At 46.2% G+C, this 18149-nt stretch overlaps 2 protein-coding genes across 2 annotated transcripts in view; both read left to right on the top strand.

Annotated features, from left to right (window-relative positions):
* Positions 1-1043: 1043 nt before the first annotated feature.
* DDO (D-aspartate oxidase) lies at positions 1044-16698 on the top strand. The gene is made up of 5 exons (XM_058834921.1): positions 1044-1288; positions 5584-5791; positions 5983-6091; positions 6892-7068; positions 9589-16698. Exons 2-5 carry the CDS (start codon positions 5620-5622, stop codon positions 10154-10156), a joined length of 1026 nt encoding a protein of 341 aa, XP_058690904.1. The 5' UTR covers positions 1044-1288; positions 5584-5619; the 3' UTR covers positions 10157-16698.
* METTL24 (methyltransferase like 24) overlaps positions 6951-18149 on the top strand; it is a 67553-nt gene continuing 56354 nt past the window's right edge. The window contains exon 1 of the mRNA XM_058834920.1: positions 6951-7068. The gene's annotated coding sequence lies outside the window, so the exon portion shown is untranslated. The remainder of the gene's footprint in view (positions 7069-18149) is intronic.

The raw sequence follows: 18149 nt of genomic DNA, 5'->3' as shown, positions 1-18149 counted from the left end.
TTCAGACTTGCACAGACATCTGTCACAGAACGTTTTGATCCAAATCATTCCTATTTGGCAAAGTTCTAAGCAATAAGCAGTAGAATCTCAGGAGAAGTAGCAGGCAGTTTTTATCTTAGCTGGAACTGCAACCTCCATGTATATTTGTAGATTTCCATATGTGAAATTACTCTCTCCAAACCTATTGCAGATGCCCTGCAATGACTTAGAATAGTGTTCATTTTACAATACAGAAAGCCCATCAAAAATTTAATTTCTAAACAAGCAAACCTCTGTTCCTCTGCTGCCTTCCCTGTCTTAATCCCCTATTTTCAGAACACGCAGAAAAATCAAGCCATACTATAATTTGGGAGAATTATGCCTTGTTCCTGTCACTGTTGAAAGGAAAAATCTTTAAAAAAATATATGTATTTTAAAGACCAGTGATGTATATTGTATCATGGCTTTAGTTTTAAGAGCACGGCTAGACTGGGAGGCAAGAACAATTCGACGTGTGTGGAGTACGCTGTTGCTGTTCATACAGATGCCCTTTGGATGGCTGCTGGTCTGAATTCAAATGGCTACAGAGAAAAGGCACCTGCTTGGAAGATGCATTGCAAATGCTGTTCGACAGGGCTGGAGGGAGTGGTCGGCAAACACTGTCCTGCTGAGAATGTTCAGGGACGAATGCTCAGGCTGTCAAATATTAGCCAAAATATCCTGCCAACGGCTAATGCCCCGGAGGCAATAAACCGGGGTATATGGCACGCAATTTCATCCTAGAGCTCCTGCAGAGAGGTTTGTTTTTGACAAACTCGTGTTTTTCTGCTGAAAACAGCCCTGCCTGGCTGCGCTCTGGGATTTGCGGTCTGGCCGGAGCCCGCTCGTTCCTCACCGACCTGTGATGGCCGGAGTTCCCCTCCTGGCCGCGCGCGCGATTGCTCAAGCGCTGTGGCAATCCTCAGGCAGCTCCAGAAACACTCAGAACATGACTGTCTGTGAGGGAAGCAAAAGGACAGGGTATTCCCTGCAGCACAGCCGGTCCCGTTGGGCCTCCCCTGGAGGGAGTATCAGGGGGAAAAGTTCTGGCAGGCGGCGGAGGGCCGGGCCCCGGCAGAAGCCGCCGGGCGCTCCGGGAGCGCTGCCAGTGCCGGAGGCGGCCCGAGCCGGGGCCTGGGCACAAACAGCTCCTCCGTCCCGCAGGGCGCGGAGCCGGGCCCCGGAGTGCCCGGGACAGGGGGGCGGCGGGCCCCGTGCTTCCCGGGAAGCCGGCTTTTCCAGAGGGGACCGGGGGCCTCCTCCTCACCAGGTATCGCCTGCTCTTCCCACTTGGGTTGTTTCCAGCCCGTACTACTAGGTGTAGAAGTAAATACTGGATGTCGGAACCTTTTTGCTGCCGAGGGCCGGGGACGCGCCCGCAGGGGCTGCGCGGGGAATTCCCGTGGGCAGATCCCATCTCCCGGAGCCCGGCAGGGCTCAGCCCACACAGCAGGGCGGGAGGGGTGAACCGCAGGGCTTAGCTGGAGGGAAGATCCGGGATCGCAGCTGCTCCCTGTTCCCCCCCTTCCCCGCCCAGAGCGGCGACATCCCGGCCCTGCGGGGAGCCAGGATCGCAGAGAGGATTGCTTTCCTCTCTCGTTCGGGAGGAAAACAAGAGCATCCCTCGTGCTCTTGGTGAAGGCGGTTCTTGCAGGTGGCTGATGGAGGGGTATACCTATCATCCCTTCGAAGCTGTGTCCCAGGCTTGCACACAATCCGCCTGAAGGAGGAGCTGAGGCCTCCTGTTCGCCCCGGGGTCCCCTGTGACAGTGGCTTTCCGTGGTCGCCTGTGAATCCTGCTTTCTGGCAGCCGTGTTGTGTGTGCAGAAAGGCTGAGGGGATCCCAAGGAGGCCCCAGAGTCCTTTGTTCAGGGAAGAAAGATCATCCTCGCCTTTCTCCTGCAGCGCTTCCTAAATGTACATCTCACAGGGCAGCCCGAAGAGCAGAAAGGGGACCTGGCCAGAGGCAAAAGGCTAAAATCAGGAGCTTCTCCTCTGCAAAGACCCAAGAATGAATCAGCCTCTGCCCAGAAAATCCCCTCTCTGGGGTCCTGTGAAGGGAAGTAACACCAAGGGTGCTTGTAAACTGGGGAAGTGATTAAACAAAAGTGATCAGCAAAAAAATTAAGGGAGAAAGGGTTCCATGACATGCACTGACAGGGGCAGTGGGTACAGCTGCCCTGGTGGATGAGGAGCCCCTCTAGCAGCTCAGAAAAGCTTGAGCCTTTGCTCCCCAGTACCACAGGCTTCACATGTTTCCAAATAGTGTTTCAGCATTTATCTCATTATGATGAGAGAAAAAAAACCAAAAAAAACCCCCCAAGAAACCAAGGCCTTAAAATATAACAGGTTTTGGTTTTCTTTAGTTACTTCCTGTTCTGACTTTTCTGGTCAACAGTTCAGCTGGGCTTTTTCCACTGTTTATTTGGGTGTGTAAATATGCTTATTTTGGTAGGCTGGCTGGGTTGCAACACAGGCTAAGAACATCCAGCGTGCTGTGACCGTGGGCTGCAGCTGCAGCTGGCAGTGGATGTACACGTTCCTCTGTGTGTGTGTGTGTGCTGGGGAACAGTGTATTTATCCATATTGGCCATGTTACCCACTGCCAGAATGATGTTAGAGCTGAAAGTTAGTGGCATTTAATGGTGACATACTATTTGAGGTGAGAAAGAATAAAGACCCTCTTGTGTCACATGAGGCTGACATATCTCCTCAGCTGTGGGAGTTGAGAGGTGAAGTCACGTCACAAAAGATCTCAGTATTTTTTAAACTAATTCATTCTGGCCTGGGAGAATCAGCAGGGTGGCAGAGACATGACATGAAACCCACATCAGGCAACTGGGGTCCTCATTGCTGGGGGAATTGCAGCTCCAGGTGACTCGCTCTGGCTTCTGGCCTGTTCTGTGTACACTATGAAGGGACAGAGAGCTAAATAGTACCTGACACCATTTGCCTCCCTCCCCAGCAGCTACTGCAACTGATCTGCCTTTTAAATGCTGATTTTTGCAAAATGCTCAGGCCTGTCTGAGGGGATGAGAATGTCTCCCCTGCTGGGACTAAGCTGGGCTGCCACATCAGTTAAAAATAATTTCTCCTCCTCTGCTCCCCACCCCACAAGATGCAGGCTGTACTGCCAGGGCAAAGCCATAGGTGGGCCTTGCACTCAGAGTGGGGTCAGTGGCTCTGCAAAGCCAGAGTTGCTCATACAAACTGTGTGTAGACTCTGCTTTGCACCCAGTTAGTTTTTGGCATGAAGGCTTGTCATGTTCCTGGACTGCAGCAGTAGGTGCAGGAAAAATGGTGCATTGAACAGATGCCTGCCTTGTGAGCTGCTCCTACAGGCTCCAGCACTATCAGCAACCCCTTCCCGTCCTCACTGGATTTTGCAGCACAGGAATCAGTTGATAAAAAACTGGCTCATCTGCAAAAATCCCATCTGAACTGGGTAGACTTGTGAAACCTGAATCTCCACCAAGCCACAGCTCCCCTTTCTTCCCCAGGGACAGGGAGGTCAGTCGGGAAATTCAATCTCCACCATGGTCCAAGGGCTTCAGCAAAGGAGAGTTGTGAGGGACAACTGAAAGCACATCTCTGGCAGGTGGATAACATACCCGTTGCATATGTTCCAGGGCAGCTGAAAAAGCAGGGCTGTGCTTGTCCATGGACTGCTGGGAGGCTTGAGAGCCACACACCATTTCCACAGCTGACAGTTCTGAGTGAGAAAGTTTGTTCATAAAGATGTGTTTAGATACTTTTCTCAGAACTAGTTTTCCTAAGTAATTGCAGAATTATTACCCAGCCCCCCAATTTCTTGTTACTAATATTTTTCCTTACTTTCCCTTTCCCCTTCCCCCAGCATTTTTCCAGACTGGGTTTTTGCGTGTCAGCCACGCAGGCCAGAAGTTCTGGTCCAGGGTCCATTTTCCCCCTCATACTGTGTCCTCTTCCTCTGCTGTGCAGGCACTTCTGTAGTCAGCTTGTGAAAGAAAATGTGATAATTAACAGAAAGAAACTTAATCATTGCCCTGAGAGGAAGAAGACAGGTTGTAACAACCCTTGGCTGTGATGCAGAAGGAATGAAATGACAGGCAACAGTGCCTGCTGCTCTTTGCCTTCTTACATAGCAGAGACATCAAATTTTAAGTAGCAAAACCTCAGGGGTAAGTGAGAAGATGTGTGAACAGTTATGAGCAAGGATCTCATAAATAAACCTGACCTATCATAATTCCACACTGTCTGTCTTGCCTAAATTTACATCAAAGATGCCAAAAGCTACAGTAAGATGGTAAATCAGCCTGTCATTGTAAGCGGGCACTGGTTTCCAGTAAAAGTTCTCAGAAAGCAGTTAGAAAGGCTGGATTTCTACAGTCACTGATAAGCAAGCCCCATAGGAGAAACCAGAACCATCAGGGCACAAAACTGAAGGTCTATCTCGCTCAGCATCCTTTCTGAAAGTGTATGTTGTAGATATTCCAGGAAAAAATTAGTTATAGGCAGAAGGGATCCTCCCCCTACATCCCTGGTCAGATTTTGACAGTAACCTATTGAAGGGGTGCTTGACCCAGCAGGAGCACCCCTATTCACCTGGTTCAAAGCTGCTAAAGGTTTCATCACCTCTGAGGTTGTCCAGTCTCTCTCTTCTAGGCCCATTTAGTCCTGGCTTCGGGGAATTTGCAGGATGCATGGAGCTGCATGGTTCAGTTCTGCTTGGTGCCTTCACCAGTGTGAGACCTGAGCTGGCCATGGCCAGGAACACAGTCTGGCATCTCACTGGGATGGACAGCCAGGTGACTGTCAGCCAGGAGCCACTCCCCAGGACAGGTGCCAGCTCCAAAACTTGCCCACGACGGGGAAAATAGAGACATTGCACTTCCTGGAGTAGCAGTCAGCAGATGAGAAGTGGAATAAAGCTGCTCCAGGGCATAAAGCATAAGTTATAAACTAGGGCAAAGAGAAGCAAAAATACAGGCCCTTGGAGCAGCAAGACTGGCTGGCACGTGGAGACCGCCATTTGCTGCTGAGAGAGCATGGCAATCTTGGATGCCCATGAATCTGTCCAAGGTAGTGGGTCATGCTGGAAGGTACAAGCACCAAGAATGGATTGGAGACCTCCAGTGTGATTTGCTTCTGCTGCCCAGGTAGTGACAGCCCTCACTGCTGGAGATCCCAATATTCATGCAACCTTTTTGCTTAAAAAGCTCTAAAAAAGCCTATTTCTCCAGAGCTCTGTGACTTTTGCACCTGATAAAATAGAAAACTTGATGGGTGCCTCACTCCCACAGGTTTTATTGAGGAAACCTCCAAACCAGCCCAAACACTAGTGGTGTACATGAAGATCACCCTCTTGTGCTGAGGATGAGGTAGTGGCTGCTGAAAGACTTTTCAAAATTTTTTGTCATATCAAATGTGGATTTTTTTAATCCACACCACAGTCCTGGTTGTGTGCAGCAGTTAACCTTCAATTAGTTGTTGGGGAGGGATTACGTTACATCTCGTGTGGGTGTTTCATAGCCTGGTACTCACCCTGGATGATAGTGACATGTGATATGTTGTTTCCAAATGCAGGTAGGAACCTCTCTGCTCTGGCTCTGCATCCTGGAGATGGCCTCACCCAAGGTTGCAGTGGTGGGCGCAGGAGTCATCGGCCTGTCCACAGCACTGTGCATCACAGAGACTTGTCCCAGCTGCTCTGTGACAGTCCTTTCAGACCAGTTCAGCCCCAACACAACGAGTGATGTGGCAGCTGGGATGCTCATCCCTCACACCTACCCAGGTTCGTTTAATTCAGGGTAGCACTGCTCATGGCACCTCATGCAGCTGTGTCCAGTTGTGCAGCGGTGCATAGAGGCTCAGGAAGAAAAGTGCCTTGACCTGTGTTCCCTATCTATCTCATATCCCTGACATTTGTATGTTTCTTTTCTTTGCATTATTCCTCTCTGCACATTTGGTTTTGTTCACATGCAGACACACTGATCCACAGACAGAAGCAGTGGTTCAAAGAAACCTTCACTTACCTTTTTGCCATCAACAACTCAGCCGAGGCATCAGAGGCTGGCATTCACCTAGTCTCTGGGTAAGAACAGCCCCTGGGGCAGCCTTTGGTACATTTGTGCTGTGTTCTGGAGCAGACAGACAGGATTTCTTTGCTAGAATTCAGGGGTATTCCCTTCAAGGAATAGTTTTTATGTCTGTATTCCAAAGAAAATGCAATGTAGCTGCTCATATACGATGTATTTTTAGGCAAAATTCAGGGACAGGTGTGCACAGAAAAGCCACTCCAGTCTGAGCAGCACCAAATATCTTTTAATATTTAAACTGAGATGTTTTCTACACTGTTACCCACTAGTTGTTTGCAGCAGGGATCATCTCCAGAGGGGTGGGACTGCAGGATCCTCCAGCTTCAGCAACTAGGTACAGGGATTCAGCTGGGGATTGTGTGTTGGGGATGTTTTCTGCTGCCTATTATCTACTCAGAAATTCTCCTCTTGGGAGTATTGAGACTGAGCACTCTGTAGCTTTATGGATACCCCAGGAATGGTGAGCAGGTTTGCAGGTGGCCCCATCAGGTCTACCAGGTGTCTGCAGTTGTGGGGGGGACACTGAATGAGGGCACTCTGTAGATGCACCATCACTGGAAGGGCTCGCTGCAGTTTATTTACCCTGATGTTCTGCCCTCAAGCCCAGCTGTGCTGACTCAGGCAGGTATTGCAGGAGCAGGAAGCGATGTTTACCCATTGCTGTTAACCTTGCAGAGCTGCACTGATGGGGGGAAAGAGGTTCCTGAGCTCCTGGGTTTGTGCATAGATTGCCATGACACATAACATGGCAGAGCAATACCAGTGAAGTTTTCCAGGTTTTTCTCTGTCTTTTTAGTTGGCAGGTCTTTAAAAGCACTCCCAAAGAAGAGCTACCTTTCTGGTCAGATATAGTGCTGGGATTTCGAGCAATGTCTGAAGCAGAACTCCTAAAGTTCCCACAGCACCGATTTGGTCAGGCTTTTACAACCCTCAAATGTGACTGCCCACCCTACCTGCTGTGGCTGGAGAAAAGGTAGGTTTTGCTGCAGGCTGGGCATGCAGAGGGAAACTCTGGCAGATGGACTGGAGGCAAGACAGGGTCTTCTTGAGAGCCTTAGATTTGAATAAAACTGGAAAAAGGCTGTTTCTCCTTGCAGAAAATGCAACAAACTCTTGCTTGGGGAGAAGCACACAAAATAAATACCCAACTTTTCTAAAATGTGAAAGGCCCTGTTTATGCAATGTCCACTTTCTCCCCAAGTGTCTTTACAGTGGGCCTTAGAGTGTGAGTGACCCTGGGCAAAAGGCCAACATAGCCACAGGCACCATACTTGGCCAGCCAGACCTTGAAGGTACATCAGGAACCTGCCATGTCCTGAGAAAACATTTGGCTGCTCCACATTTGCCAAACTTCACAAATTATATCCCTCTGTTTTTGAAGATTCATCCAGCCCCATAGAGAATAAGCACATCTAGGAAGGTGTCTTATTGCAAAGACTTTGCACTTATGAAGTAGCTGGACCAATTAATCTCAAATTTGTTCAACAATTGGACTAATTTCTTAATCCATTTAGATGAAAAAAACCCCAAAATGTTAAACAGCATCATCTTGAAACAAATTTTTTCAAAATGTTTGCCTGCATGAGATGGGTGATGCACTCACTCTGAGGAGTAGTGGCATCAGAGTTCATGCCTGGATTGGCATCAAAGTTAGAAAATCTGCCAATTTTTAAGTTTCCCCCCAATACCTCAATTTTGGAGAACCATAGAAGAGACAGGATGCAGATCTAAAAGGGCTTTGACACCCTGGGACATACTGGGATAAGTATTTAATGCAAGTAAGTACCTCTAAAGTGAGCAAATGTCTGTATCCACTTGAGAGTAAGAGACAGGCTGCAAGCTGATTTGGGGTTAAGTAAAGAGATGTGTACTGACACCAAGGTACAAATTGCTAGCTCAGCTGGTTACTTGGATGCCTTTTATCACACTGCAAAATGCGAAAAAGCATTTCTTCTTGTAGCAGCCAGGCAGGCTGGGAGTTCTCCTGTGGCACCAGTGCCATGTGGGGTCTGTGCCATCTACTCGGTACACATGATCTGTCATATTTCATTGCCTAACTGAAGCAAATTTCTGCTGCATGACAGCTAAGTTGTACAACCCATTTAGTATCTGCCATGTGATTTCTGCTCCCTCCTCGTTCCTGCTGTAGTCTTCTTATTTCTCAAAGGATGTAGTCTAATGAGATGATCAAGCTCTTTTTTTTTCTCTTCTCCCTGGTGATGAGAAATGAGAGAATATTAAACGTGTAACTAATTCTCAAACCCCCAGTGACCTGAGCAGTATTTATAGACCATTCTCCTGGCAATCCACAAGGAAAATTGTTGTGCCCACCTTGCTTGGCCAAAAATAGACTTCAGGAATTTTTTCCTGCTTACTTGCCCAAATGCAGGAGTTTTCAGCAGGTTTTTTCTTTGGTGTATTTTTTGTGGCATGGTGACAGAGTCCCAGTTACAACTCTTAGGAGCTCTCCCTGCAAGTTGCCCAGCCACAGCTGCTGCATGAGATCTCCCCTGTTTTTCCCAGACAGCTTCAGTGTCCTACATCAGGCTCCAAAGCATCAACTGTGCCCTGGATTCTTGACTCACTCATTGCTCTGTGGGAAACCACTGCCTTTACAGTGGGGTTGATGACTTTGCCAGATGCTAGAATGTTGCAGAGGACGGGATTTTCCACTTAGTGCATCACAGACCTGTCTCCTGACTTGCTTATGCTAAAACCCCCAGCAAAATCCCTGAGCAATGGGATCCAGCTGACAGCATGCAGGGACTCCCATCTCATACCAGTGATTTTCCACAGGGAAGATCTTCAAAATTCAGGCAAGTTCAGAGGAGGATTTGGCTTGAAAATGAGCTTAAAAATGAATCTCAAGAAGAGGTGACTTTCACCGAAGAGCAGACATGCATGTATAGTGCTCTGAGCCATCTTGGGTGACTCCTGGCTGCTGCTCCAGAAGGTTATGGGCACTCTGGGGGTCCTGTGCCACATCTGCCCAGCCTTACTGCAGATCTCAGGGCTTGGCATGTAGCACTAGATGGCTGCATAGCTCAGGAGGTGAGTTGGGAATGAATGTGGCAGCATATAACAGGCAAATTAAAAGGGAAATAGCGGAATAGCTCTGCCACTAGCATGAGCAAGCTGGTAAGTAAATTTGTTGTTTCCCAGCTTGCTTGGGCTCTTAAAGCTTGGTACTGTTACAGAAATTAATCAAGACCGCAAGGACCTGACTATTTGCCTAGGGTCTGATGCCAGACCCTTCTCTAAAACTGCTCAACTTTCTTTTTCCAGCCTGACCAGGCTAAATACCTTTGGTCAAATCAGAAAAATCACAAACAGAACCCCCATGGCATTTTCTTTGCTTTTTGTCCCATTTATTGTTTGGTTTTGATCAGCATGTAAAGGCAAAGGCAATCCATCTCATTTACTTAATGTTCATAATAATTATGTAAGGGTTTAGAGGTTTCTTTTCTGCCTCACTTCCATAGTCTTTTTGCAGGTTGAAGGCAACTGGCACCCAGATGTACACCAGGAAAGTGGCAGACTTGTGGGAACTGCACAGTGAATATGACGTCGTTGTCAACTGCGCAGGCATGGGAGCTCACCAGCTGGTGGGGGACAAGCAGCTCTTCCCTGTCAGGGGACAAGTACTCAAGGTTCATGCTCCTTGGGTGAAACACTTCATCCGGGATGGAGATGGTTTAACTTACATCTACCCAGGGATACACAGGGTGACCCTAGGGGGAACCAGGGAAAAGGGGAACTGGAGTCTGTCTCCTGATGCTGGCACTACTAGAGACATCTTTGACAGATGCTGCTCCCTTGAGCCCTCACTGCATGGAGCTCAGGGTATCCAGGTGAAGGTGGGCCTGAGGCCGTCCAGGCAGTGTGTGAGAGTGCAAAGAGAGGTTTTGAGCCAAGGAGGAGTTAAGCTCCCAGTGGTCCACAATTATGGGCATGGGGCAGGTGGCTTTTCAGTGCACAGGGGCACAGCCAATGAGGCTGCTCAGCTGGTGGGAGAGTGCATTTCTGCTCTGCAAGGTTCCTCATCGAGGGCCAAGCTTTGAATCCCAGACACTCCTTTTCCATTTACAGCTAGTGCTGCATATCCTAGTAGCAGCTTGGACTTTTAGTCCATTACTGTATAGAGGGAACTAAGTCAACAGCTTGTTCCAGTGCAGATACTCAGTGGTATCTTCTATCGCCTTGGAAAGGCATAATGTGTTGATCCAAGTATTAGTCCAGCTGATCATCTCCTCCATCTGCCCTGGCATTTGTCCTAGCCTCATGTGAAGAAGACAAGATACATAAATACGCTTCACATAACAGGGTTCAAATTGCTGCAGTGTAGTACAAATAACATCAATTCAGCATTTCTGCATCTGCATCTAAAGGGTGTCAGATGCAGTAGGCTCAGATTCAGTAAAAATAAGTTGTCTCCTCTTGTACCAAATCTAATCTAGAATTGCCCTTGTTTATCATTGTCTATATGATTTAGAAGGAGAAGAAAACTCCATGCAGTGCCTCATTACAATGCTTCAGAATGCTTCAGCTCTTACAGAAAGCAGTGTTAGGTCACTGTCACACACAGTGACCAGGCAAGTGTGATTTTAAGAGCAGGTCTGTGATACCCATCACTGCATTTGCTCATATTGCACCTCAGGGAACTTAAAGTTTCTGCTAATATTGCCCCACATGAGCTACAGTTTTGTGCATATTTTCTCACACTAGTTTGCAAATCTGTTTTTTTCCTTCAAGGCCCTCAGATTTTGCTCTCAGACACCAATGATTTCCCCCCATCTTCTCCCCTCCTCCCCTGCACAGCAACATTGATATGGCCTTTGTTCTGTTGAAGAGGATTTTTCAGAGCGGGCTTGGGAATGCAACATCTCTTTTCTACTTCATAACAACACTGGCTGTTTTCCTTGCAACAGCTGATATGAATAAATTGGAGACAAACCTACAAGGATTTTAACACCAGCATCAGTTTCATAGAAGAGCCATTTAAGACAAGATAAATACTTTAAAGAAAAATTTGTCTGTAACTGGACATGAGCCAGCTCTTCTGCTGTAAAAAGGCTGAGTCACCAGAGCCCAGATCTTTTCACTCCATGGCAGAGGCTCTGTTGAGCTTTACACTCCCCTCAGCAATTCAAGCCCTTTGATGTGTCTGAAGATAATCACTCCCCAGAATGGCATCTTACCATCAAAGTACAGGTCTGACTCTTAGTGATTAAATGCCTCATTAAATCTTAAATGGCTCACTTGAGAGTGTTACCATCCATTTTTGTCTAGCTTTTTTGTTCATAGAATTACAAAACTATTCAAAATCCTTCAATAATTTCAGTGATTAAAATTAACTGATAAATAAATTTCTAATAGTGGAGCAAAGGTCACTTCTGTAGTGTTTCCTTTCATAAGCAAGGGATTTTCTTTCATTTGGGATGGCAAGAAAGGCCACATTCAGCCATGGCTGCCAACTCTTGCTGTTCTCAGGGGGGATGAGGACAGTTATCATTTGCAAGGGACAGCTGTCAGAGGAAACCAAATTAAATTATAGGTCAATAAGTGCCTGGGACCAGTCTAAGCCAGCCCTGCCTTCAGCAGCCTCGTCCTCTTTTTCTCAGTTCTGAAGGCTAATTTTGCATTCCCCCTTCCGTCCCCCCCATTTGTCCTTTCCAGTGGTATGAGAGGACAGAGCTGCAGCTTTTGGCAGCAGTGTTGGCATAGGGCTTGTCAAACTGCAGCTTTGTCCTCAGCTAACACAAAACATAAAAATACATAGAAAAATAACATAAGAATGGATTCTTTTTTCTTAATCTTTATTTTGAGCTTAAAAATAGCAAACAGTGTAACTTACCCTGGAGCAAGAAACACTACTACTAATAATAGGGTGATCATAGCTCCATAAAAAAAGCAAAGCTATGCTTGTGCACTTCTCTGCAGGGCGATGGTATTCTTCTAAAATTGTCTGGTTGATACAGTGTCAGAATAGGTTTGGCTGCAAAGTTTATCTGTCTGGTGTCCTAGCTCTGCTCATGGCCAGCAGAGGAGACAGCCACTTCTAGTTGTCTAGGATCTAGGAACTTCTAGGATCTTCCTCTTCTGAGGGGTAGGTTAGCGTTTCAGATGATTTATCTTCCACACAGTTGTTGACTTGCTTCTAAAACCATTCTAAACCAAATATCCTGTGAAAACAGGGAGGGAGAAACAGAAAGGGAGAAACTTCTTTGTCTTGGAGCAGAGCTTGTTGCCTTCAACTTTGTCTTCAACCTGAAAACATCATCTGATGCCACTTTCTTGCATGTAATGAGAGGTAGTGACTCCATAGCCCATTTGAGTTTAGAAAGCTCCAACATATTCTCTCTCAGAGTCTTCTCCCCGCCCTACCCCCTCCCCCCGAGTATCTTGGTTTACATAATACATAATTTCCTCACTTTCACAAGTCCTGGTCTTCATGGGGACACACCTATTGGAGAAGACAGCACAGTAAAGCATAAGCAATCCAAGAGGTTCCTTCTCCAAGTGACAGAGCAGCCAACAAGGCAAGGTGCTATGCTGGACCCTGTTCTTGCTGACAAGGAGGGGCTGGTGTCCCAAGTGAAGTTATCTCTCAGGGGTCAGCTTTCTTAAACAGCTGGTGCTGTTGAAAATCTTTGTCAGTGACACAGACATTGGGATCAAGGGCACCCTCAGCAAGTTTGCCAGTGACACCAAGCTGTGTGGTGCAGTGGACACACTGGAGGGAAGGGATGTCGTCCAGAGGGACCCTGGCAGGTTTGAGAGGTGGGACTGTGCAAACCTTGTCATGTTCAACAAGGCCAAGTGCAAGGTCCTGTATCTGGGGTGGGGCAATCCCAAACACAAATACTGTCTGGGTGGAAAATGGACTGAGAGCAGCCCTGAGGAGAAGAACCTGCGGGTGTTGGTTGAGGAGAAGCCCAACATGACCCAGCAATGTATGTGCTCAGAGCCCAGAGAGACAACTGTATCCTTGTCTACATTGCAGCAGTGACCAGCAGGTTGAGGAAGGTGATTCTGCTCCTCTGCTCTGCTCTTGTGAGACCCCACCTGCAGTGCTGCAGCCAGCTCTGGGGCCCCCAACATAAGAAGAAAATGCACCTGGTGGAGAGAGTCCAGCGGAGATAGCGAAGATGATCAGAGGGCTGGAGAACCTCTCCTACGTACATAGGCTGAGAGAGCTGGGGTTGTTCAGCCTGGAGAGGAGACAGCTCTGGGGAGACCTTACAGCACCTTCCAGTACTTAGAGGGGGCTTACAAGAGTTGGACAGAGACTTTTTGCAAGGGCATGTAGTCAGGACAAGGAGGAATGGCTTTAAAATGAAAGAGGGTGGATTTGGATTAGAAAGAAGTTCTTCACTTTGAGGATGGTGAGGCCTTGACACAGGTTGTCTAGAGATGTGGGTGCCTTATACCTGGAAGTATCCAAGGCCAAGTTAAGGGGCTTTAAGCAACCTGGTCTAATAGAAGGTGTGCCTGCCTATGCCAGGGGGTGTAACTAGATGATCTTTAATATCCCTTCCAACCCAAACCATTCCATAACTCTCTTCCCTTCATAATATATACAAATGCTTTATAGTCATTGATAAGCATTTCAGTGTCAATGAGATATCTGTTCTGAGTAGTACTAACTGTTTCAGAGGCCATGGTAGAGGCAGTCTTCCTCCCAGCTCAGCCAGGTGTTTTTCTCTGCTGTAAGCTATACTGATTTTCACCTGCCATTACTTTGTGCAAACTCGTGAAATGGGTTTTGCAACTCCTTGAGGCAGTTTGCATTTTACTGCCTTGAACAGACTGGTACCACCAGCAGATCAGTCATTTGCCTGTCTGATGGGTCTGTGGATGAACACTGGCCCTACCACAATCCCTCTAAGATGCAATTGGTGGCTTCTCTCCACTGTGAAGAATGGATGATTTATCCTTACCTTGTCTCTCTATCCTGTATGCAGTTGCTGACTCATGAGAGGATCTTCCCTCTTATCCCATGCCAGATTAGCTTCTTAATGGGTCCTTGGTGACAGATGTTGTTAAAGGCTTTCCAGAAGCTGAGCAGATCACAGTGAGCGGATTGCTCTCATCTGCAGCTTCACAGTTTCCTCTGAAACTGTCAGAGGGTGGTGGTGCACAGCTTCATAGATTCTCACTGCAAAGCTCTGCCAATTCTCCCCTCTTAGTCTGTGTCTCTCCTTGCAACTATTCTGTTACTATGGCTTTTGCTGTTTGCTTGCCACAGGTGTCAGATTTAATGGCTTGCATTTCTCTAGATTCCTTACAGTGCTTAAAAGAAAACAGTATCACTTGCCATCCTCTTTTTTCTTCAGCTGTTTTAAGTATAGGCTTATACACAGGCTCTTACAGTGCAACAATTTCCATTAGTTACTCACAAGTGAGTAACGTCTGCTTTTCATGAATTTGTTACTATCCCTTGCATTTATTTGTTCTAAAGTCTCATCTAATGACCCTTCAATCTGAGGCAGCTTCCCTGCATTATCCCTTTAACAAATGGTTCTGCCATGGGAATTTCACTAAGCTTTTCTGCACTGAATGCAGACACAAGTAATCTGTTTAGCTGTTGTGTTAGGATGTGTTTTCTCTCAAACTCCTTTGCCACCCTGATCACTTGATCACTTGCTGACTGCACACCCTGGACACCTGCAGAGCCCTCCAGCAGGCTCCCTGCTCCTGCTAGGAGAGAGGAGGCTTTTTGTCTAGTAACAAGTTTCCTCAAAATATTTTTTTAGTCTTCCTTTCCATTTCTGCTTTTAATTTGACACAGTTCATGTCCTTTCCCTAATGTGGAGGGGATGTATTTTGGTTCTTTCCCATGTAATTTTTATCATGCTATTACAATGACCCAGTAATTATCTTCCTTCTGGAATATGTCTGATATTTCAGACTTGTGGTTATAAAGATGTCAAAATGGCACCTTTAAACAAATGTCATCATGATTCTCTGCTCCTCTCTTTCGCCTCACTTCCCCAGTTTCTAGCTTGAAATTCTTTTTTAAATCTTACTCCTTCTCACAGAGGTTTTCTCCCTGGTTAAAGTCATGCCACACAAAAATCGAGCATTCTATTCAGAAACGTCATCTTTTTGTTCCAAAATCTTTCAATTTGCCAAGAAGATGTCCTAAGATTTTGGGAATAACTGAACATCCTTCCGTTATGCTTCCCTAGGCATGGAAAACTTAAATAATCTAAAATATATTAGATACATAGTGATACTGCCCTGTGCCAGCTGTACACCTCCCCACAAAGGGGAGTCACACTTTCAGTGCCTTCAGGCCAGCTCACTGACACTGTCTGTTTTCAGGCAGTTGAAGTTTGTTGAGATGAGTCCTGTCTTGATCCCGCTGCCCAGCCCCAGGTGTCCGCCTCTAGCAATATCTCATCAGCCATCCCTGAGTTTCTGCTCCTCACCCAAGACTCATGCCAGGAGCTGAAGCAAAGCTGTGGCCTCTGTTACCTCTCCAGCTCCAGCTGAAGCTGAGCTGGCAGCTGAGGAATTTTCAGAACTCCATTTTGATCTTAAATCTCCCTGTGCTGCCTCATCAGCTCTGCAGTTTTCGTCTGAAATCACAGAACAAGTGTCAGAGAAATACTCACACACGGGAGAGGATTAACAGTGGAAGGTTCATTAAATCTCCCTGACCTCCTCATGTTGATGAAAGGTGTCCTGAAAGAAAGACTTAGCTGTCACCTGGGCAAAGCATTTTATCCCTCTGCTGTTCCTTAAGCCCATGCATGTCTGGACATAAGTTATCCAAACTGTGCTTGAGTATTTCCTCCTTATCCACACTTTCTGATCTACATTGAAGAGGCACCCCTGGCAGATGGCAACCAATCTGTCATACTCACATGGAACTTCAAAGGTGTAATTGTGGTATAGAAAGAGAACGATTATATTTTGAGACATTTTTATCAATCCTTGTGATTCCAGAGAGCAGATGGGATGTGTGATGGATTTTAGAGCTTGAGCACAAAATAATAGTTTTCTGCAACAGGGAATTTTGTTGATTTTCTTCACAGAAACAATGCCATAAAGTCATATTGTCTTGATGTAGGCTTTTGCCTCTGTTTAAAACAAATTTCTGGAAAATGCAGGAAAATTGGCATTCACCATTCATTACCATTCTCTTCCAGTCAAGGACTATTTGAGATAAATTGCAAATTCATTAGGAATAAATGTAGCAATTAGAGATAACATCATGGCCTGGACCGAGATTTTTATTGTTTTCACAGCAATCGAGCGACTATTGTTACGTTGTCCGCTGCTCTATTCTCTGCTTTCCACCAGAGGGAGATGTTGGATCAAGCAGTTGCTGAAAAAACCCGCACACTCCATCTCAAAGAGCAAATGGAGTGATGCTTAATTCAGTGGAAATCTGTGTGCCTGTCGGGTTCCCACACACCTGCAAGGCTTGGGGGACTTGGTCTTGTGTGCTTCAATAGAGCTCTAAAGAGGGATCGTGGAGCAATTATTTATGGAGTACACGTAAAAAAAGTACAATAAAATGTGAAGGTAGCAGCATAACAGAAGCGGTTGTTAACAAAAAAAAAAAAAAAATCCAAACAAACAAACAAAATAATAATCCTAGATAAAGCTACTGCTATAGCAGCGTGTCCCAGAGTTTTTCCCCTACCAAAAGGCTGGAGAGGAAAGCATTGTAGTTCCTCATGTTGTGGGTTCTTGGAGTCCCCCAACCCCTGAAGTTATGCTTGGGCTGGACATTTTGTGGGGCACTGGTCCATGTGTCCAATGGCTCCTGACCAGGCTCCTGGTGAGCCCAGACACCATTCTGGGTGCTCAGGTATTAGAAATTACTGCTGCTTCAAGATCTGAAGTGGACTGGTTTCTTTCTGGGAATTTTTACCTCATGTCTATTTTTCTCAATGAAGAAGTAAAAATTACATATTTTGGAGAAGAAGGAGCAGACATGAGTAAAAACCCAGGCTTATTAAGAAGGGGAGGTGCTGGGGAGAAAAGAAAGGGGAAAGAAACTTTTCTGAAAGTCAACAACTTTGTACAAAAGGTATTTCCAAAAGTAAAAGCAGTTTCAAGGGAATATTTTTCCTGTGTTTTGCTTTCATCCTTTGAGACTTACACCGTTGACAGCAGCCAGCACTAGGGGAGCACTACCCCACATCACTTTCCTGTGTTCCTGTTAATGTCCATTATCCACCATGAGGACAATATATCTCTCACACAGTAAGACACGTGCATCATATGCTGTGCTCCCACTGTTGTCACATCTCCCACGTTTTGATTCAACTTCTCCAAAGTCCCAGTCAACCAGCTGATATCTAAGCCTTACACTAGTCTTTCCTTCAATTTGCGAGCCAAACAGAGGAAGGGAGGTTCGTTTATTCTCTGCGTCATCAGAGAATTAAGCAACTGAGCCAGCTGTCAGTGTTTCAGAACCTGTGTGTGAGCCTTTAGTCAGCATTTTGGCTAAAATGGAGTTCTTAAAAACAATCCTTCCCTCAGGTAACACAGTAGAGCCATGGAGGGAGCTTCTCTGTCACACAAAAGAGTGGTTTAGGTGGCTTAAAGAATCACCATCAAATATTTTAGTGAAAACAATCTTTCATACAAATTCACAAAAGTCAGACAAAGCTCAATGGCAAGGCTTACTCTAATACTGCATGGTAGAGGATATAGATGATAACCAATTATAATCAATTTAGAGTGATTTATATGGAGCCCAGGGATGTAAAAAGGGGTAAAGAAGGAAAGGTTAAGGGAGACTGGCAGGTCATGAGATTCAGAGTGAACTCCCTTGCTTGCTAGACTTCTCAGAGAAGTGCCCACACACGGCTGGATTCAATCTTAGACTCACACATGGTCAATTGTTTATGTTTAAAGAATCTAGCAGCACTTGAATGTTAGATTAACGAAGGATCAACTACAAACAGCAATAACAGTTATGGATTCAAGATAATAATATGCATACTATGTTTGCTATAGGGTGTCCAAGTCAATACACACACCCAGATGTGTGCATGCAAATGTTCAAATACACGTGTGGGTATGGATATG

This window comes from Poecile atricapillus, chromosome 3 (assembly GCF_030490865.1).
Source record: "Poecile atricapillus isolate bPoeAtr1 chromosome 3, bPoeAtr1.hap1, whole genome shotgun sequence".
NCBI lineage: Eukaryota > Metazoa > Chordata > Aves > Passeriformes > Paridae > Poecile > Poecile atricapillus.
The sequence above is the reverse complement of the archived record's forward strand: the minus strand, read 5'-3'. Positions and strand labels throughout refer to the sequence as shown.

Coding starts and splice junctions, on each gene's coding strand:
- DDO (XM_058834921.1), top strand. CDS start 5,620: ATGGCCTCACCCAAGGTTGCAGTGGTGGGCGCAGGAGTCATCGGCCTG. Junction 6,092..6,891: donor GGCATTCACCTAGTCTCTGG/GTAAGAACAGCC, acceptor CTGTCTTTTTAG/TTGGCAGGTCTTTAAAAGCA. Junction 7,069..9,588: donor CTGCTGTGGCTGGAGAAAAG/GTAGGTTTTGCT, acceptor GTCTTTTTGCAG/GTTGAAGGCAACTGGCACCC.